The 22,739-nt window shown below is 39.1% G+C and overlaps 1 protein-coding gene and 1 long non-coding RNA gene across 6 annotated transcripts in view; both read right to left on the bottom strand.

Moving 5' to 3' along the window:
- The window catches only part of LOC147011351 (syntaxin-binding protein 5-like), a 197,496-nt gene that overhangs the window by 36,117 nt on the left and 138,640 nt on the right, over positions 1-22,739 (bottom strand). For all 5 annotated transcript variants that reach the window (XM_085858353.1, XM_085858352.1, XM_085858355.1 and 2 more), the window contains 4 exons: positions 19,692-19,819; positions 19,016-19,141; positions 16,388-16,539; positions 16,195-16,257 (listed from right to left, as the gene is read on the bottom strand). In XM_085858353.1, coding sequence (XP_085714479.1) covers positions 16,195-16,257; positions 16,388-16,539; positions 19,016-19,141; positions 19,692-19,819 — 469 coding nt within the window. The remainder of the gene's footprint in view (positions 1-16,194; positions 16,258-16,387; positions 16,540-19,015; positions 19,142-19,691; positions 19,820-22,739) is intronic.
- Positions 12,813-16,174, bottom strand: LOC147011352 (uncharacterized). The gene is made up of 3 exons (XR_015052015.1): positions 13,594-16,174; positions 13,077-13,227; positions 12,813-12,989 (listed from the first exon to the last, which is right to left on the bottom strand). It is a non-coding gene; the product is annotated as an uncharacterized LOC147011352 (long non-coding RNA).

The following is a 22,739-nucleotide window of genomic DNA, read 5'->3' as shown; positions in this document are numbered from 1 at the left end:
ATCTTGTTCTTATCTCTGGAGGTCATCGTAAACATCACATCTTACAAAATCTTGAAATGATGAGATAAAGTGAGGGTTTGTCCTCATATAGGGAGTAGTTTCACCACCTTCTCTTACCATATTCAATTTTACTCCCATATATAACTTAAAAGTTTTCATTTCACTTCATGTGTTTTTAATTATCATTTCAATACTTTATTTCACCATATCAACAGCTTCAATGATTGAAGATGGTCCAGGGTTTTGAAAGCAAAACAATCTTATTTTTATATGTCCTTTAAATGCCCCATCAGTGTTTTCAATGGAGAATTTAGTGGCACCTTCCCTTTCTTCATTGTTCTTGTGTTTATTATAATTTTTTTTAAAGAATGTCATTATCACATCTATCACAATGTTTTGTTTCTTGGTCAAGTGGAGATATTTGTCTGAAAAGATTGCATGTGTGTTTGTTGGTTTGAAGGTGTTTCTTATAACATTTATATTCATGATTACAAACATCGCAGTACGTTGTATTCACCATATTTATATAACAAAACTTCGCTAAAAATAAAATTTTCTTGTTGAAAATTTAGTTTAATTTATAGGTGAATCTGTGCTTAAAACCATTTTATCCTCAAACTCTTTTCACTTAAGAAATACAATGTATGAAGACACAAAAGAGAAGTTTCAATCAATCTCTTCATTTGTAAAAGACACTGAGAAATATGTCGAGGATGTAAAATTGAATAAAGATATAATATAACAACTATTGGATAAAACAATTATGGTGAATAATATGAGTTCTTCAATTTCCTTCAGTGGAAGGGCTTTTAGTATATTTGGAAGAACATCAATTAAAGTAGCTCCAACAAAAGTTTCTCCTCTCCAGGCAATATATTCAAAACTAGAAAAAGCAATGAAACAAGAAAAAGTATCAAAAAACAAAAACCTTATGGATGAAGCTTTTGAAAGAAAAGATAAGACCATCTGCAATATGCAAGGAGAAATTTGTATTTTTTTCAACAACCCTAAAGATGTAAATCCTGATGAAGTAAAGGATGTTAATATATCAGGTGAAATGACATTTCGTTCAATAGTAGTTAAGGATCATTTTAAAATTACCTTTAATATAAAAAATGTAGTAGTTGAATCTGTTAATGAAAAAAAGTATATCGACAAGCTGGGAGGCGACGAGGGTTCGTGGGCATTGTTGAGGAATCGCTACCATAAAAGCTATCTCTTCCGTTAAAATTGACCAAATGAAATCGGGTTTTTTACATGTTTTACTTATGGACATTACGCACAGCTTCTAGGAAATGAAATTGCGAGAAAAAAAATTGAGAAAAATAAAAATAATAAAAAAGTTCAAGTGGGCATGGCTCCGCCCACAAGGGGTGTGGGATGGATGCCCCTCATACAAAAAGAAACAACTCGACTATGATATCTTGCTTGTGTCCAAGTTTCATCAAGATCACATCCAACGTCACGGAGCTATGCTCTGGAGAGAGTCACAAACAGAGAGACAGACAGACAGACACAACAAAAATAGTGGTCACTGCTGTCGCCCGCAAACCAATATAGATGGTAATGTTTTTTCGACTAATTAAATATGAGTCATTATTCAACTGAAGATTTTGAAGATTATGAGAGTGATGACAGTTATGATACGGAGAGTTTGTGTTCAAACGACAGTTATGATACTGAGAGTTTGTGTTCAAACGATAGTTATCAAAGCAGTTTAATAGATGATTGTGAAAGTACCGAAGATGATACTGAAGATGAATTTTATTTGAAGTAAAGTTTTACATTATAAATATGAATAGTATACTAGATCTTGAGCCCCATGAATTCCCTGATTCACCATACGACAAATTTGAGAATTGTCCTGCAGGTGATAGAGTGGGATTAAACACAGTCAAAAACAATGTATTGTTACAAATTTGGAATTCGATTGCACACAACATACAGGTTCCTTTAGTCAACTATGTCAATAAGTGCTTATTCCCTAGATAGCTCACCTTCCATTGTTTAAATGTTCAGAAATCGATTAGATGCGCTGCGGATCGATTTAATAGTTAGGGAACGAACAATGAAGACATCCCTCCCCCTCTTCTGCAAAGAGCAAGAAGAACCCTGCCGTCCCGTGACTCATGATGTCAACAACTCCCTCCCACCCGTGGCTGAGCGGGGGATGGAGCATGAGGGCATGAGTCATGAGTCACGCCGGAAGCGGGGGAGGGTGGAAGAGGATAAGGAAGAGATCTTTTCTTTGTTCGTGTTTGGGCAGAGTTGGAGAAGGGAGTTGAGGGGAGTCGTTCAGCAGACCGTCGGGTCCTGCTTGGCTTGCATTAGGGTTGAGGCCTTCGGAAGCTTTTTGCTTCGGCTGGCTCAGTGAGCTTCGGCTGAGGCCTGGCTCGGGAGGAGGCTTTTTGGAGGATTTTTGCTTTGATGGTTCCGTGAGCTTAGGCTTCTGCTTGGCTCGGGAGAGCTTTTTTATTTGCTTTGAGCTGCTTTGCTTGGAAGGAAGTTAAGCCAGTCGCTTGGCTCGAACTGCGAGTGGTGGCTTCTCCTTCTTGGTTCGTGGAGCTCTTTGTTCTCCATTTTGGTTCCCGGCTTGGTGCGACTCATCGACCTCTTCTTGGAGGTGGTTCCTCGGGGAAGCGACGCATCGACGGGAAGGATCGGCGCCTCGTCTCACAAGCACGTAATGAGAAGCACGGGAGGATTCGCGGGAGCTCGGGCAGGATCACGGTGATTGGATCCAGCTCACTCTCGCTGGAGCCCGAGTCCGAATAACTTGAAGACCACACGAGGCGGAGAGGTTCGAGATAGGTTCTGGGTTTCAGCTCACCTGTCCTCCAAGCTGGAGCTCGTTATTAAAGGCCTCTGCCACCATTTCTTGGGTGTGTGTGTGTGTGTGCGTACGTGTGTCCGTGGGCCCATCTAATAAGTAGGAAATTGTTGTGCTTTGTGTGCTGTAAATGTTTGCATTGCATATAGACAGTCGTAGTTCTTTTGTCGTGCTTTTGTTGCTTGTATAATTGCATACGTGTTTTGCCTTGTTTAATTGCATACGTGCTTTATTATAATAAATGTCCTTGTGTGAATGTAAACCTGTTCGTTGTGTTCATTCCCTCATTGAACTGCCCCATCTTGCACTCGGAATATTAGTTGGTTTTTAAATAGCCGATAAATAGAATCGGGTCCGGCGAGGTCTGGCGATAATACCCGCTCGGTTATCCCAGAACGGAACGGACCACTAAAGCGGTTCATGTCCAAGCAGGCCTTCGCCGAGGTACGGTCCCTCGGTAGGTTACCCGCGCGGGTACTTAGGTATATCGATATTTGGCGATTGACCCTATTTGGCGCGGGTAGAATACGGACTGGGCCGTGGTGGGATTAATAACCCACCCGTGACTGGTTTCTGGCGTTATTCCAGAAAGTCACGACTGGATTGTCCGTTCGGTGGGCGAAGTGACCGCTATTGGTTAGACACGGTCGTTCGCACGCCGGCGCGTGGGAATTCTACAACAGTATATTCTGTGATTATCTTCTAATGAATGATAATAAAAAATATAAAAAGGAATATAATTCTTTTGGATTTACACCAAAAATGAATTACTTTGCAAGATTGATTAGAGAAATTAATGTAAAGTAAGAGGGTGATAACATACATTTCTTTACAATGGAAGAAACTAAACATATGAGAGAAATGTTCAAAGGATTGTTGTAATATATTATGCACGATTTCCATTTTCAGGGAAATATCAACACAAGATATTGTACAAATAAAATAATGGATTATCTTGAAATTAAACCCGAACTTAGGATAAAAGATGGAGTTTCTAAAAAAGCCAATAATAAATTAAATAACCTGTTTTCCAAATATATAAATGAATGATTTTTTACCCATTTGGGAAAATAAGATAAAATTTAACAACCATAAAAATCTTCCAAATTCATTAAGATGTCTCATAGTTGGTTCAAGCGGGTGTGGAAAAACCTGCTTACTTTTAAAGATGCTCCTTACTCCCAACTTTTTGGATTATGATAATTTAATAATTTTCACAAAGTCGAGTTTTCAACCTGATTATCAACTATTCTCACAAGGTTTTAATGCTGGTCTTCAAAAAGAAGATATAATCGGTTTATTTAAACTTCAAAACAAACTAAATGATTGCAACATTGAAGATATAATACAATTATTTTGTGATACACAAAGATATAAAAAGAAATCAAAACTGATAACTTGTATTCTTCATGATAATACGGATGATATACCTTCTCCCCAAGTTTGGATAAATCAAAAAAGAACCTCGTTATCTTTGATGATTGCGTTAATGAGAGAAACCAAACGGTAACGGGATAGCTTCAACACAAGAGGGAGACATTCTTCTTGTAATTGTATTTATCTTAGTCAATCACACCTTCAACTTCCTCGTCGCTCAATAAGAAACAATGCTAATACTTTTATTTTATTCAAGTTAAATTCAATAGATATAAATAATTTTTGGAGAGATAATTGTTCTACATTATGTAGTAAAAAGGAATTTGGGGATTATATGAAGCACACGACTGAAAAATATAAATATATTGTTGTGAAACAAGATGAGATATTAAGGGATATATTTTATTTTATAACCAATTACATTTATAAATGACAACTATTATTATAAATCTTGTGGGTAAATCTGCTTCTGGAAAAAAACTTTAATAAATCAAGGTTCTTCTATTGTACAAATGAGAATATTGTAAATTTGCTTAAAAAGCACCATGTAGTTCGTATTGTATCAACAACAACGAGATCAATAAGACCTGGAGAAGTAGAAGGTGAAGATTATTACTATATTTCAGTGGAGGAACATATGCGATTGAGGAATGAAGGCCAAATATTTGAGGAGGTTTCTCTTGGTACAATAAAATATTCACATTGTAAGAGTGAGTCAAAGAAACTAAAATCTGGTGGTCTTGGGATATTAGAAACTAATCCACAAGGAATGAGACAAATTATTAAACATCTGAGTGGTAATGGGGTTCAGATTTTATCATTCGGTTTTGATGTTGATGAAGAAACTCAACGCAAACATATGAAAAGCAGAGATACAAGTATTAGTGAAGAAGAAATTACAACTCGTATTAATATTTACAAAGATTTTGATGAAATATTTAAAGAAAAGGATTGATTTGAACACATCAACGTTAATGATGAAGAAAAGGAAAATTTCCCTGTTGACCTTTATAATTCAGTGAATGATATTTTCCAATAAATAAATGGATGCGAAAGAAAGAGCAAGAAGATTTAAGGAGCATCAAGAGTTGGTTTCAAAAGTTTTAAAACAACAGGAAGACATAAAGAAGAAACGCAGACAGAAACTAATGGGTGAAGAAGCATTTGAAAGAAAACAGAGAAATTTTTTAAACCACTTTATAAAACTTCCCAAGAAAAAAATTAGAGATGTTTCCACAGTCCCACAATAGAATATACTCCTAAAAAACTTCAAATGTTAAAAGATTTCAGTCAAATGACGGAGGAAGAATTAGAGCATATAGGAGAAGTAGAATATGCTGATGAAGGATTATTTCAACAATAATGTTTCAACAATAATAATGATGATAGAGTATATATTGATCTGCTGGACTCTGTTAATTATAGGGTTCGTCTATCTGGTAAAAGTAGGAAGAATGAGAAGGAGAAACACATTATTCAGGCTTTAAGTAGCCTTGGTTCAGGTGTTAGTTTTCTTCCAAATGACCCATCACAATTAGTTAATAGACTGTTATTATTGTTAGGTAGTAAGAAGGCTGGAAATAATTGTTTTAATGAAGCATCAGCCATTTTAGACCAGTTGATGAACATGAAAATAATTAATAAATGTCAATACAAAGACATTTTATCTCATTAAATAAGATGAGAAGCACAATCCTGAGTTCGAATTTCACAAGCGACCACACATCTTCATTCCCATACCCACTACAATTTGACGCAACAAAAGAATATGAGGCGTCTTTATTGTCCATGGAAAGTTATAATACCTTATTTAATATCACCGAGAAAAATGACAAGTTTAGTTATAATCCGGGAAGTGGACACAAAACGATAACAGTTTCACCCTGAGCATATGAGATTTCTCAAATATCTTCCGAAATTGTTCGTCTTATGAAAGAACAGGGTGATGAAGCAAAAAGTATTGTTATAGATATTCAAAAACATACTTCAAAATCAACGATTAAACTTCAAAATAACTACAAGGTTGATTTCACAATTGATAATTCATTTAGAGAGTTATTGGGTTTCTCCTCAAAAAAGATTGAAAGTAATGGGACATTTTACAGTGATGTCATTCAAATATCTTCAGGAATAAATTCGGTATCAATTCACTGTGATTTAATTGATGGTGCTTATAATGATGGAATAAGAACAAATACAATATTTTCATTCGGCGCATGCTCAACCCCAATTGGTTATAAATTCAACATGGAACCCAAAAATCTGGTTTATCTACCTGTGTCAGGAAAAACCATATACAGAGTAAATTTTAGGATAACCGACCAAGATAATCACGTAATTTCTTTTAATGGAGAAATTATATCCATCAGAATTCACCTACTTGAAGTTTTCAAATAAATAAATACAATGGTTATTGTGAGGAAACACAAGTTGGGAAAATATAAAATAATTACAGGGGATGGGATGTTCCTTTCCCCATACTACAAGGGTGAAGGTATGTATCTTGCTGGAGGATACTATAAACCTAAGAGACAAAGGGGTGTTGGACATCAATTTAGAGGAGGTGGGATAATTGATACTCTAATGGGTATAGGTTCAACTATTCTTCAACATAAAGACCTAATTGGTTCAACTGCTTCTGCTGTGGGAAATGTATTGGGTGCTATAAAGAGTATAAAAGATGCCCAAAAGGAATCTCATAAATTACAAGCAATAAAATAAATGAAGAAAGGCAAAACTCAGTTGTCTCCCCAAGAACGACAGAAAATAATTCAAATACTTGGGTCAGGTTTTTAAAAGTTTTAATATCTTTTTTCCGAAATAAATACAAGTTTGGAAGCAATTGATAGTATCTATGATTTGGATGATACCATTGTCATCTCAAACTCCACTAAAAAAGAAGATTACTTCAAGGTAAATGCAATACCCGGAACAGACGGGAATGCAAATGGTACAAAAAGTTTTGAAATAAATAATCAGCAAACTTATTTGAATCTATCCGAAAGTTTCTTGTGTAAATTTACATTCACTAAGGCTGGGAATAACACAAACGCTACACTCGTAAATGATTTCTTCTGGAAAATGTTTGATTGTATTCATTTGTACATTGGAACACAAGAAGTTGAAGCGGTTGATTATGTCTCTGCTGCATCTGAAATGATGAAATTTACACTATATTCATTTGGTGATAGAATGGGAAAGGGGGCTGTCGAAGGTTTTATTCCTGATATGTCAACAGGAACAAACACAGACCCTGGATATAGTCAAAGGAAAGGAATGTATAATGATGGTACAAAAGCAGGTAATAGTTTTACTATGGCAGTTCCTCTTAAAGGTATATTTGGATTTTGTGATCATGATAAAGTTCTGTATGGTCTTAAAATTAGATTTCAACTACAAAGGAATGATAATGAAAATAGATTACTTTTTGGTGTTGGTAATGCTTTTGCTGCTCAGAATAAATTTGTAATTGATGAAATGAGTTGGTATATTAGTGAATATACTCCTAATCTTAAAACAGAAGAGATGTTGAATTGAAGACTAAACTCAAAGAAACCACTCAATGTATCATACCTTAAAATAAGATGTCAACACGTTAAACTGAACCAAACCACTTACACGTGGAATTTGGGTGTTCTGGAAAGAAAGCCACGATATCTGTGGATCATTTTTTTAAAAACCAGATGGTGATACTGCTACTGATAAGAATAATGCATTGAGTGATAATGCTAAGGTGAAACAACTTCGTGTTTCTCTCAATGGAACATTTTGTCCACGAGATAGATTGGAAATTAATTGGGAAAAAATGATTATGCTGAAGCATACAAGTCTTACCAAAATGTGTGTGAAAGCAATGGAAATAAAGAACCCATTTTGGATATGACAGCATTTAAAAGTTTGTATACAATCAATGCGATTGACCTGAGTGCTCAAAAGGAAACTATAAAGTCTAATCGAGTGGATACTTCCCTATATATTGAAAGAGGAGAGAGTGAAGAAGTTGATACATATTGCTTGCTTTTGGAAAAAAACAGAATTACAGATTAATACAGATAATGGTGTTATGATTAGTCTCACACAATTTTTTTTGATAAATAAATGAGTAGTAAAGTGCCAACTGGGGTAAATGTTAATCAAATCAATCTTCATAAACTATCATCTTGTATTCAAAATCAAAAGCCTTGTATAATTAACGTTAATACAATTCAGAGAAAAGGAGCAGTAAGAATTGATGTTTTGCTCACAAGAGAACAGGTGAAAATCTTGAACGATACTGGTCACTTGCTCACTTAAAATTAAAATGTCAAAACCAATGTTGAAGAAATATTCAAAAAGAGAGACGACTGGAGGATTTCTCCCATTTCTAATTTCTAATTCCTTTATTTGCTGGTTTAAGTGCGGCTGGAGAATTGACAGGTGGTATTTCAACAGCGGTGAAAACTGCCAACGAAAGGAAGGCTCAACTCCGGGCTCAAAAAGAATTGGAAAGACATAACAAAGAGTTGGAGAAACAAATTAGTGGAAGTGGTGTAATTGTAGATTTTGCTGAAAAACTTGAAAGTTTGCCTGATAAAGTGAGATTGTTAGTTGGAGATATGCTTTCTTCCATCGCACAAGCAGGTGTAAAATTAAATAAAAGGGGTAATGGATTATATCTTTCTAATAAATAAATGAACATTGATCAGTGGTTTAAAGAATTTGAAAAGAATACAACATCAAATTTAGAACTTATCAAATATTGTAAGAAATTAAAAATTCATCATGTGGTTATTTGTATTAGAGATGAATGAACAAACGTGTCTAAACATATAAAGAATATTATTATGAACTTAGAAGATAATAATGGGAACTGTTCTCATTGGGTTTGTATTTTTAATAGTCAAGACAAATATTATTTTGATAGTTTTGGTCTTCCACCACCTGTTGAAGTAATAAAATTCTTACAGAATGGTGTTTATCAAACATTTCAAGTCCAATAATTAAATTCCAAGTGTTGTGGTCAATTATGTCTATATGTGTTATTTCAACTCAACAAAAATAAAAAATTTTATGACATTATTTTTAATCTAATATAAATGACTTATGTTGGGAAAGATGGTTCTATCTTTGGTGTATCCCAAGAACTGGATATTGATTTATCAAATTATTACGCAAAGGTACAGGCTGAACGACAGAAATATAGTATAGCAAAAAATATTTATATGAAAAATGCTTATAAATTAATAAATTATCCAAGCCCGACTGACGCGAATGACTTGGTGAGATGAAGTGATTTATCACAATATATATCCTTATATAAAACGGCTGTGTATTCCAAAGATACAGAAGTGTTGATTTTATATCCAGGTCATACAGAAGTCACAGTTCCAATTAAAATAAAATTTTATAAAGAAGGGCGTATCGTTTGTATGAGAATAGAACAATGGGGATATGATATGAATGATTTAGGGTATAATTAGTCATTTAAAATTAACCTAGAAGACCTGGAACAATTAAATCAGTCTCGTAACAAAGAATGTTATCCACTTGGTGCCGAGAATGAGTTTTGTGGAACCACGATTAGCAAACAACAAATAAAAGAATTTAATAAGGGTAAAATCAATAATGGTTTTGCCATAGTTTATATCATGAAAACACAAAGAACAGGATTATATATAATAAGTAAGGAAATACAAAATAATTTAACTATGGGAAGATGGGGAGGTGTTTCCTGTTGTTATCTTTATCTGTCATATATTTCTAATACATAAATGACAGCAAGAAGGCTTCAAGAAAATTATAATTTCTGTGTCCAAGCATACCTTCAAGAAAAGGGTATTCGGTATTTTAATAAATATGTTCGACAACATAAGAATGAGGTATTTTCCATAAAAGATTGGCTTTATACTGATGTTAATAAACCAACAACTTTGGATTTAATAAAAATGTTAAATAATGAAAAAAATTTATAATTTTTTGAAAATTTTTAAAAGAAAACACAAGGCTCTTTTAGAAATTCAGAAGAAATTTTATTGGTTTCCTGTTGTAAAAAAAATATTTTGGATACAGGAATAACAAGAAATCCGAATGAATATATGTATGATATTCTATGGGGTGAAAGTGATTCAACGATCGTAAGGGACGAGCGAGGAGTTGAAGAAACTCAGACAAAGGAGGAGAAGGAGAAGAGAAAGAAGGAGGAAAAGGAGAAAAGAGAGAAGGAGGAGAGGGAGAAGAGAGAGAAGGAGGAGAGAGAGAGAGAGAGAGAGAGAGAGAGACAGAGAGAGAGAGAGAGAGAGAGAGAGAGAGAGAGAGAGAGAGAGAGAGAAGGAGGCAAGGGAGAAGAGAGAGAAGGAGGAGAGGGAGAGGGAGGAAAGAGGGAGAATAAATAAATATAAAAATATGGAAACCAGTGAGATTAGAAAAAGATTGGGGGTATTACAGAAAATAAATATATCTCAACGTACCGAGGAGGAAAACAAAGAATTGACAAGTCTATTAGAAATATTTGCGTCAAGACTATTAACATCATTTTCCTTGGTGTGATTCACTTTGATTAAAGTTTTACATTTTTTTCTTAAATAAATGGAGGAGAGAGTGAAGTCATTTCTAAGGATTCTTTATGTTTTAAAAATAAAGATTCAAATGTGCATGTTTGAAACTAAAAAGGTTTTCGCACTCAGTCGGAATTTTTCTCATAAATAAATCAGTTATTGTCTAAAATGTAAAAAGAAAACCAAGAGTAAAAATATCTCGTATGTTAAAAGTAAAAATAATAGGGTTATACAAAAAGGTACATGTTCGGTATGTGGCTCAAAATAGAGTGAATTCCCAAAACACAAATGTGGGGGAGATATACAAAAGTTTTTATCAGGAAGTAAATTTACAACTACTGGAATACCAGGGGAATTACATCTATCAGGGTATTCTTTATGTGGTCCAGGAACAAACTTGGATAAAAGATTAGATAAGGCAGACAATCCTAAACCGTGGAGCAAACCTTTCAATATGGTTGATGAAGTGTGCATGAGGCACGATATTGATTAGGAAATACCACTACGTTGGAAGAAAAACATGAAGCCAATAGAGAAATGTTGTATAATTTGTCTCTGATACAAAATCGAATCTTGAGAGAAAAAGTTGATAGGTTCATTGTGAAGAAGATGATCAGTGCTAAATTGAAACTTGGGCTTGGAAATTCAAAAAACTTATAGGCTCTAATGATGTCATTGAGATTGAAGAGCAATTAGCTGATGAATTACATAAACCAATAATCACAGTTTCATAGAAGGAAGGTTTATTCCAAGGAAGTTGATTGTGTCTAGTCTGCTGATTTGATTGAACTCAATAATGATAAGGGGTATAAGTATGCTTTAACCGTTATTGGTTTGAGGAGTAGATATGCGTGGGTTGTCCCTTTAAAAAACAAAACAGGTAATACTCTTATGTTAGCCTTTCAACAGATATTTAATAAAAGCAAGAGGAAACCTAAAAGATTGTGGACTGATGAGGGTACAGAGTTCTACAACAAAACATTTATGAATTTTCTTTAAAATAACAACATAACATGATACAGCACCTTTAATGAAGGAAGAACGGTCGTTATTGAGCATTTTTATCGTTCTTTAAAGGAGAGACTATATAAACAAGAGCCGCATCCTAAAGGTTTTGTCTTCACCAGAACAAGAAGAACAACAACGCGCAGCTCTCTTCGAGCCAGCGTTCACAACGCGACGCGGCTGAAAATCCACTCAACTCGGTTCTCAACAATGGTCATCTTTAATTCAGGATATTGTAGATAAGTACGACACGATTCATTCCTCAACGAAAACGAAACCATCAGAAACATTTACAAAATTAAAATATGAAAAAGAGATTAATGTCAGAAAGCCTAGGTTCAAAGTTGGTGATATAGTAAGAATATACAGGTGGAAATATCATTTTGAAAAAGGTTATATTAAGCGATGGACAAATGAACTTTTTAAAATTGTTGATGTAATAGATACAGTTCCTTGGACTTATAAGGTATATGATTTAAAGGGGGAAGAGATTTTAGGTTCATTTTATTCACAGGAATTACAAAAAACAAAGATAAATTGAATTTATTTTGACTCCGCCACTTTTTAACTCCGCCCACACAAGCCCCACCCATGCAAACCCCACCCACATAAACCACATCCACACAAGCCCCACTCACAAAAGCCACATCCACACAAGCCCCACCCACACAAGCCCCACCCACACAAACCCCACCCACAAAAGCCCCACTCACACATGCCCCACCCACACAAGCTCCACCCACTCAAACTCAACTGACATAAGCCACATCCACATTCATCATATCCACATAATTAGTGATTAGTTAATTAGTTCCCCACACACATGTTTATTTAATTTTTTTTAAAAATGCTCCACCCACACAAACCACATCCACACAAGCTCCACCACCCACACAAGCTCCACCCACCCACACAAGCCCCTGTGCACCCCCACCTTTGACCCACCACTCCCCTCACCCCACCCTCCACCCTTCCCCACACACACACAGGGAGGGGAGGAGGGTGGGATGAGGGGGGTGGTGGGTCGTTGGGGGAGTGCACCTATCCCCCCTCCTCCTTTGCACTTCCTTTATTCTTTTTTTAGTATTAAGAATTAAATAATTGAAAGCAAAGCAAATATAATTCATCAAGATTGAAAATATTTAACATTTCTCATTGGGTAAATATTCAGTTGTGAGAATGAACAATCTTTCCCATCAGTCTGCTTCAGATGTCTTGTGATTTTGAAACTCAATCAACATATTCTGTTCAGAACAAAGAGTGAAAAACAATTAGGGTATATAAAGATGATTATATTATGATATTAATAAAATAATAAATATAACATTTACCTCCAGAAGATCGAGTTTTGTGTCCATTTCATCCAGATGAACATTTAAACTGGAACAACTTTGAAATGAATCATCATCCCATGGAATTTCAATATCTTCCCATTCAAGGTTGCGAAATTCATCACCACCCATGTATGATTCAGTTTTAAAGCTGAAAATAAAAAGCAAGTTGTCAAAAAATTACCACCAAGTTGTGGTATTGCTTTTAAATTAATTACCACCATACCAAATAAAAGGTTGTGTATGAGAACAGAAAGAGACGGACAGAGACAGAGACAAACAGAGAGAGACAGAAAGAGAGACAGAGAGAGAGAGAGAGAGAGAGAGAGAGAGAGAGAGAGAGAGAGAGAGACAGACAGACAGAGAGAGACAGACAGAGAGAGAGACAGACAGAGACAGATAGAGAGACAGAGACAGAAAGAGAGAGACAGATAGAGAGAGACAGATAGAGAGAGAGACAGATCGAGAGAGACAGATACAGAGACAGAAAGACAGAGACAAAGTGATAATTTCTCACCTTGGACTCGGGATCAAAGGACGTGAGAGAATTCCTTTCCAGTCAACAATAATATCATTCAGTTCATTTGGAAACAAATAAATGTCTTCAAGGAAGTCGTTCATTTTTATCCATTCCTCATGATATTCAAATAACTCATTTTCAACAGCAGTTATTAACGATGTTCTTTTTGGGGACAACCTGTCGGAAAAAAAGACATACAATAATTATTAGTCGTATCATGATTTAATTAATAATCAATTGCTTCACCATCATTCTAAGAGGAAGCCAGACTTTACAATACACACACGCAAACTTACCAATATTGTGATGGGTTATCTTCTTCGTCGGATGAAAGATAGTTCATGTCTCAGTCATTTACCATTGGGACAAGATTAGAAAAATGAAAAACAACAGTCAAACAGAAGAGAATTTCAATCGAGAGAAATGTCTGGCATATAAACAGTCTTCACACAACTTGATGATGTAATGGGAGATGACATAACAATAGTTTTTCCAGAGTGTGTTTCGACAAAGGAAATGAAAATGTTTTAAATGATTTTGATAAAACCTACGTTTAAAAGCTATTTTTAACTTAACTTTGCTCTATTAGTGTTCCGATGATTTAAAATATAACCACGAGAGACATGGGCACACAATACTTCCTCATTTTCACGGCACGACTGTGCTCCAAAAACACTTCCTCATTTTACAAAACCGAATGAGGGATTTACATTTTACAAAACCGAATTTTACAAAACTAACCCTAACAGCCCTTTCTTTTGTGCTTGAAGAGATAAAGTGAATATTATAGGAAAATGAAGTTCTTCCCCGAAGTAGAACATGGACAAATATTCATTGGTTCGCTCTTTGAGTGGAATGAAAATATGAAAGGAAAGAAGTGCTTTAAATCAGTAAGTCTCAGTTTAACATTTGCTTGTATGGGAGGGGGGAGGAAATCAGTCTCCTATTTCAGGCTTTTTGGGCTTGAGACAGAGAGTTTTTCCCTTTTCCCCCATTTATTTGAATGGCTGCCTCAGAAGCCCCCATTTATCCTTTACTGGTGTTGTTATACGAATGCTGGACTGGCATTCCAAATGTTGTGGGTTCAGATCCAGTGGAAGGGAGCAGTATAAATTGGATCTCGATTCTCCAGCATCTGGAAGCTGAAGTCATGTCAAGTCACAACAAAATCGCGATTGGGTTGCCCAAAAGAAACCAAGCAAGCTCACTAATGACCTTCAAGTAATCTATCTTGGTTTAGGCATTGGAATTGTGCTTATAAAAGTTAGTGCCACCCAGATCATCTGACTTGAAGGAACAACTCAAATTGATCGCAACATTTGGTGAGATCTAAGAAGAAATAAGAAATTTCCAGAAGCGGTGAATCAATTAGCAACGTCTATCGACTGTCGTAGAAAAAAAAAACTAAAATGATCATGAACGCGATAATGTCAGGTCACGGTATCAACGGCCTGTTGTTCGCAGGTTGACGAAACCTGCCCGAGTAGAAAGGAGGCCATTGTTTTGACTCCTTCGGCAAACAGGCAAGAAGATAGGAATGTTTCATCATCGCCTGCCTGTCCTGCAATGAACCTTCCCTACATGTGAAACACGTAAGTGTGCGATCGCACGGCGCGTGCATCACGATGAAACACAGCGCGGCCATTTATTATTCAGAAAGGCGTGCACAGCACCTGCTCCACGAAACCCAACGAAAGGAACAAATAAACACACTGGCCAGGAGCATATGTTAAGAATTCAAATCAAAATCCCAGTCGCCCAAGGGCCTGTCGATATGACTGTAGAGTCGGGGTGATAGAGCCGAGAATAAAAGCTAATGGAGGTAGGGGGGCGGGTATGAGGGAGATAGAAGGTTACGAAGGCCTCAAAAATGGGTGCCAAGATGACCGTGTTCCTGTTACTGAGAAATGGAAGATTTTGATTTCCAACCTCGACATCCCATTGTTTGTCTCGTAACTGTCTTCGGTAGATAATGCTTTAGGTCACCAAAGAACAATCCATGAAGTAAATTTCCAAGAGGATAAACAAAATCACCTTTAATAAAACCACAACACACAAACATAGAAGAAATTTAAAAATCACTCATGGAATTGACACTTGGCGAAACGGAATGGCTCTCGTTAGAGGAGCACACACCCCTCCGCCAGGCTGAACAGTTTACATTTTGTATGCCACCGATAGGCCGGATCTGAATACGGACCTGAACCAAAATCGAATCGGCTTGTTCTTGCCACCAAACCAACTCGTCCACAACTTTTTGACATATCGTGCTATACATAGTTTTTGGCCCAATCTCTCAATGGTGAAGAATCACTTTTAAAAATTCTCAGATCCGGATCTGGATCCGGATCTTCACCAAAATTAAGGTTTGCTTTCCTTGGCCAGTCACCGACACACAAAATTTTCAGAACGACTGCTTGAAAACTCTGGCCAAAAATCGTGTGACAGACAGACAGACAGACAAATGCAACAGACCAACATACTTGGCAAAAAAAAAAAACTTTCACTAAGTAACAAGCCAAAGGCGCACTGTGGTTATTGGCAAGTGGCCATGGTCATAAAAGATGCATTCCCACAGAATATCAATCACTTGCTCACCAGAGCTTGGAGATCTTGAGTCACCCTCAGGTCCCCCAGAGGCCTCCATTATTTCTGACAAGCCTTTACAGAGGTCAGGGGAAGGAAGAAGAAAAATAATGACCGATATTGGTTTATCCCATGATGGCTTCATTACCAGTTTACTCTCAGTTGGTAAGAAACACAATCACAATTGTTGATTTTAAAACCTTACTGCCAGGGGAAGGCTTGCTGCGTCGAGGTGAGCGAGGTTGACGTGGACAGGCATCAAGAGGGCAGTAGAGATCGGCGCTGGTCACCGCCATCACCACAGCCTTCTGCTGGACATCCACCACAGCCAGGCCTCCACACGTCCCGATGGCAATCCTACCGTTGCCCAGAAACCAGAGATAATGGGTCAAGGATTGAGGTCACTCACCAGGTGATAACTTGCCTAAGGAAACAAGATCCAAAACCATTTTTGTGTTATCAGAGTGTAATATCTCTGTGCACAATGTGTGACTACCATGGCTGGGAGAGAGATAAACGATGAACAGGCATATCGTTCGGAATGAGCTATCAACAGCTCTGACACCATTTAGCATGATTTCTCATCCGTACCTGTAATCAATTTCCATACCTGCCTATTTTATCTTCAAACAGTGTGTTCTCAATCTTAATTACCCCAACGCCTTGAAACCTCGAAGCTCTGTGTCAAAGCGATTTCTGTTAAGTGGCTTCGCATCTCAGTCGACGAGGAAAATTCGTCAAACACTTGTCATGTTTCCCTGAAGCAAATGGTGTGTAAACATTATTGGATGTAAGCGGCGAACGTTATTGGATGAAATTTTAAAAACCTCAAAAGGTGGAAGGATTACCTTTCGTTTCAAGGCACATAAGAAGGACAATACCTCATGAGGTGTTTTCCCATATCAACTGTGACCCCCTACACATTGTCTTTGATGTATTGTTCTAATCATCCTTTTGTAAAGTGATTTAAATGAATCATAGCAAAGTCCTATAAGATAGTAGAATGAGGGAAACTTTCTCAAATTAATGCCTCAAACCACTAACGTATAAAGGGGATACAACTGGGGCTGTTGCCCCGTTTGCTCAAGCTATCTGGAATACCTGACTTTCAAAATGATGTAATCCACCCCAGAATGCTCAGCACACATGCGCAGAAACCCCGAACAATGAAGTCCATCAGGACGGCCAAACGTATATATCACGCATGCCGGATAAAGATTGCGATCTAAAATGGCTCATAAAGCTTCGAAAATAAGCCAAACATACCTGGAATAGTACCTGAGAGAAAGGGGGGTGCATCTACACACAAAAGATTTGGAGAACTTCCTGATCAGTTTGTCCAAGAAGTTGATATCTCGCATCCTGTACTGCAAAAATTCCCGACGATGTGGGGCTGTGGACGACGTGTTCTACCCGACCTTCCCGATCATCCCGTCAGTGAGTAGACTGTGAACTTTGCGGGATTGCCTTGTGTGAACATGGCGGGCTTGGTGATTTATTTAATGGAGGGGATTACCTCGATGCCGTCATTCCCAAAATTCATGCAGACTTCCCAGAGGGAGACGTCGTATCTGGTTTAGGTGCCTCTCAACACAGCTGGGAGGGACATATGTGGGGCTTGTGAATGCCCAGGGTAAGTTTTAAATGATATTTACTATTGATCATGTTTCAAAGGAGGGGGGTGTAAGTGGGGATGGCATTATAAATATACTGTTTGTTTGGTTTAAGGGGCAAAAGAGAAATTATACTAGATTTTTGCATCTATTGGTAAAAGGAGACGCGTCCGTGTGCGTCGGTGGTTCATAACTCCATATGCAGGTTTCAGAAAGTGGAACAGAGCCTTCCCAGGTCTCAAAGTATCCACCTTGTTGCATGTGTATGGATATGCAGATGAGTATGTGTGTATGTGTGTGTATGTGTGTGTGTGTGCGTGCGTGCGTGCGTGCGTGTGTGATGTGTGTAAGTTGCTGTTGTCAACTGCTATCTCCACTCCACACATGGGTGGGTTTCAGGAGATGGAATGGAGACCTGTTGTGTTCTTGCATATGGCAGCTTGGCTGCCGGGTAGCTATCATTTATTGAAGCACGGCTGTGCTGCTGATGCTGTGCCGCTGATGCTGTGCCCCTCTACAACTACACTGGTGCTCATTTCGCTGACCTCAGAAGGATGACAGGCTGATTCAACCCCACATGGTGTTAATTCAGCAGCCAACAGGGCTCAAACTCAGCCACCCAAACCAACCACCAAGTCAACACCAGGCTTCAACAGAGACCTACTCGGTCTCAAAATATCCGTGTGTGTGTGTGTGTGTGTGTGTGTGTGTGTGTGTGTGTGTGTGTGTGTGTGTGTGTGTGTGTGTGTGTGTGTGTGTGCCGCTCGCTCGTACCGCGACAGTAAATGGTACGAACCCGACTATCATCCACGGATATTTCTCGTATTTCCTACATTTCCGTGAATCTGATTTGCATCCAAGAACACAACAATTACGGTTAAACATTGAGAAATTTTCACTTTCGTTTAAATGCTGAAAATTGTATTTAAAAGACGATTTTAATTTCAGATTTTGTGCTGGCGACGGCAGGTTAAAAGTGCCCGGCGAGCCGAACCGAGTCAGTGCAAACACAACCACAGTGCATGATGCGCAAAAGGCCTAATTTAGCATTCATACGTCATTTCGAAAGTCATGTATTGAACAAGTAACTGAGGTTGTTCAAATCGAATCACCACTGGAGCCTGGTCCTGCGATACCTGTTGACCATGAGCGAGTGACCAAAGTTTTCAAACGAAAAGTCTACGTGCCAAGCCATCTTTACATCTCGTGTGCCAACTCACATCCCCAGCGTCACGCTGACCTCGACGCACGTGATCTGAGGTGCAGGCTCACCCTCCGCCCAGGCCAGCAGCACCACCAACTCACCCTGGAAACCAAGACCTTGCCGCAATGGATCCACACGCACCCTGCTCACCACAGTAATACTCTTTAAGACTATTTCAAGCCCAGCCCAAGACCAATGAATATATAATCCACAAAAAAACTTCGGTTTCTTTACGACTCCACACGTTGAGACTATGGTGCACATAAACCTAAAGTCTGGGTGGGGTTGATCGGTGTACACATTGCTTTCAATAGGAAGTGGGAGTGCACGGAAGTGACTCATGAGTGCAAAGAGAGTATTCATTCACAAGTCGAGTGACCGATTCATATAAACAATTGGACATGGAAGAAAGAGACGAGCACAGAGAATGGGATGAAAGTCGGACCATGGCACGAAAAAAAGCATTCGGATTGCTTTGAAACCCGCATGGATGACTCAATGACGTTGCAGATATTTAATGGATTAATTAATTATACATGTGTTATTATTTATCTCTTTGTAGCTAACTAGAATCTGGTAAAAGGGTGCAGGTCAAGCAAAGGTCATATCAAACCGCACCCATGAACTCCAGCATCGTCACACCAAACCACCCCCGTACCTGCACCGATCACAGCGTCAGCACATTTTCTCACCGAAGTTGAGGCCCTCCCTCTGATGCCTGGCCCTCTGAGAGTCCATGTGGGGTCATTGGGGGTGCACTCTCATTTTCTGGGCTCTCGTTACAAGGTTCGCCTTCCTCAAGGAAACGCACCTCCAGGACCTGCAAGGAGTCGTGGGTTAAACATGCCTCGAGATCCAGACAATCCTACTCGGACACAAATCCGTCCAGAAAGGATCTTTTGAAAGACAATAATTAAAATTCTTCATGGTTAATATAAAGACCAAAAGTGGTGCCTTTGGTGAGACTTCACTCCTGCTCTCCCTGCCAGCTGTTGGGATATGAAACATCTAAAAAGCTCATCGTCAGCATTTCCAATAGATAGTGTGTGTGCGGCTTTGCATCGTTTCTGGGAGTTGTGCTGTGCTACCAATGATGCGGTGCCCCAGGTAGGTTTGAGCAGGAAGCCAGCAATAACTTAAGTCCACTCTTCGCGAAGGACAACGTGGAATCTATAATGTCCAATAACTAACACCGACAGACGGGACACACCAGGTTCAACATCTACCCGAGGGATGACACACACATTGAAGCCTCTCCCTGCCTGCAAGACACCAGGGTGACTGTCTATAACTGGGTCGGGAATTGAACCCAAGCTTGATAGCTCAGAGCCGAGTGTGCAAACCTCGAGGCCAGGGGTCTCCAACATGCGGCCCGCGGGCCACATGCAGCCCCTTAAACGGATTTACGCGGCCCGCGGTGCCATATTAAGTTTACATTACAATGCGGCCCACGATACTGCCAATTTGTCAGGGTCAATGATCAAAGCGTTCTGTAATTTTTATTATGATTTTGATTCATATTAGACACATGTGTTTTTAACACGATTATTCATTTATCATATTTGTTGGCAATAAAAATATATTCAGCACTAATTTTTGTTTAAATTTCCGCATATTAATTATATATATATATATATATATATATATATATATATATATATATATATATATATATATATATATATATATATATTCGGAATTTAGCGTCCTTTTTTTGGGTGCGGCCTTTCGCCCCCCTCACCACCTTGGCTTTGTGGCCCTCCGCCCAAAAAGGTTGGAGACCCCTGCTCTAGGCTATCCTACCAGCATACTCAAGAGCTTACAATGCAGAACGAGAATGTCACGTGACACATATGACACCTGCATATGCAAATTGCCAAGACAAAACAAACATTTAAGAAACAATCATTTTGGACAAACATGCACAGCTCGAAGAGGTAGGAGAGATGTGACGTCACAGATGATATACTGACAAACAGCACAGTAGCTTGTAAGCAAGAATGATAAATTATTCATTCATGTTTCCCAAAATTAATTCCTTTGCCAGTTTTGAGAGAGCACCGAACAGAGGGGGATGAGGAACCGTGTGCCGCGGCCATGTGGAAAGGAAACACGAAAACGAGAAATCGACATCCGTCCCATTGTAATGTACATCTTCTGGGACAAAACAATGGAACCGCCTGAAAAACACGTTATGAAAGCATTTTCACGTGCAGCAAAAACGGTTACACTTTGGTTACTTTGATATTTTGGAAGCGGCCATTTTGTCTTCCCTCCCAGGTGGTTATCAACAAGCCTGATGTTGGCTTGGTGGTTAGGGTGGTGGCTTGGGATCTTAGGGTCCTGAATTCAAGCCCTGTTTGCCACTGAATTAACACCAGGTGGGGTTGACAGCATGTCATCCTTCTGAGGTTGGTGAAATGCATATCAGTGCACTGATAGTGTTGCAGGGCCGGGACGTCGGCCGACGAGCTCAACCACCAGATGGAGCAGTAGAGTCGGCTCGACCGATCGACCGGAATTCAGATCGTCGCCTCGGATAAGTCCGGAGTCGACGGGTCCTTTGTTTTGGACCGTGAAGGGTCAATATTTCCACCACGTGGTACAGGGTTATTTGTCAAATCTTCAAAATACCTATAGACCACGTGGCGATCTACCGAGTCTTCACACCCTCGACGGAACTCGTACGGAAACGAGCCGCTTGGCGCGCTCGTTCCGTGTGTGATTCCGAGTGGTTTAATCACCGAGAACCGTCGGTCTCGATTGCCCCGTTACAACGGCCACGGCAGTGGCTTTGCTAATTTTCCCCAGCACGTGACACGCTCAGTCAATGAAGGAATTGACACGAACGAGCTGAAAACATTTAACAAATAAATGGGGGTTTATTTATACAACAATAATGGGGGGAATTAGGGAAGCACGTAAGAACAGAATTAAACCGAATAAAGCAAGGCAATGATAGAGAGCGAGAAAGCACTTATACAATTCACTACTTACTGACTGGCGCCACAAACACACATACGCACACACCCAAAATGGTCGGACCAGGTGGTCTTTATTGACCTATCTTGGACCTGCCCGCCTCATGCGGTCTTCAAGGACCAGGTCCTCGGGGCCAAACTGGACCCCCAGCACGATCTGGACGACCCAAGTGAGCGAAGTCAGCAGGCGAAGGCTTGCGGGAGAAGACCCTCCATGCGCAGACACTTTCGAGAACCAGCGGAGAACGACAGGAGGACAACGCGCACACCGCGCCAGACCCAGAACAGTCCATCCAGTCCATTGGGACCATACTCTGTACAGAGCGTTGGTGCTGCCGAAGCAGTCTCCTTGGCTATTGGGCACAATCCTGGACAGGTCGCCACTCTGACGCAGGATACTTGAATGACTCGGTCATCCCAGCAAGCTGGTACTCATTTTGCCGACCTCGGAAGGATGGCAGGCTGAGTCAACCCCCTGGTGAATTAATTCAGCGGGCTACGAGGCTTGAACTCAGGACCCTCAGATCCCAAGCCGCCACCCTAACCACTGAGCCAACACCAGGCTAGACCCAGAACCAACTCACGCAAACGTGCAGACCGGCCTAAAATTATACCCCCCGCTTCGGGGGGGCCTCCTCACGACCCTCCCTCTCTCACTGGCTGGTTTTGGCACACAAAGTCACTCTTCGTCTCTCTCACTGGCCAAAACGGGTGGCAAGCCCCTTGATTGGCCCGGGGGCGTGGTGACGTCATGCGGCC

This window comes from Eptatretus burgeri, chromosome 15 (assembly GCF_056783735.1).
Source record: "Eptatretus burgeri isolate ZD-2024b chromosome 15, Ebu_testis_v1, whole genome shotgun sequence".
NCBI lineage: Eukaryota > Metazoa > Chordata > Myxini > Myxiniformes > Myxinidae > Eptatretus > Eptatretus burgeri.
The sequence above is the reverse complement of the archived record's forward strand: the minus strand, read 5'-3'. Positions and strand labels throughout refer to the sequence as shown.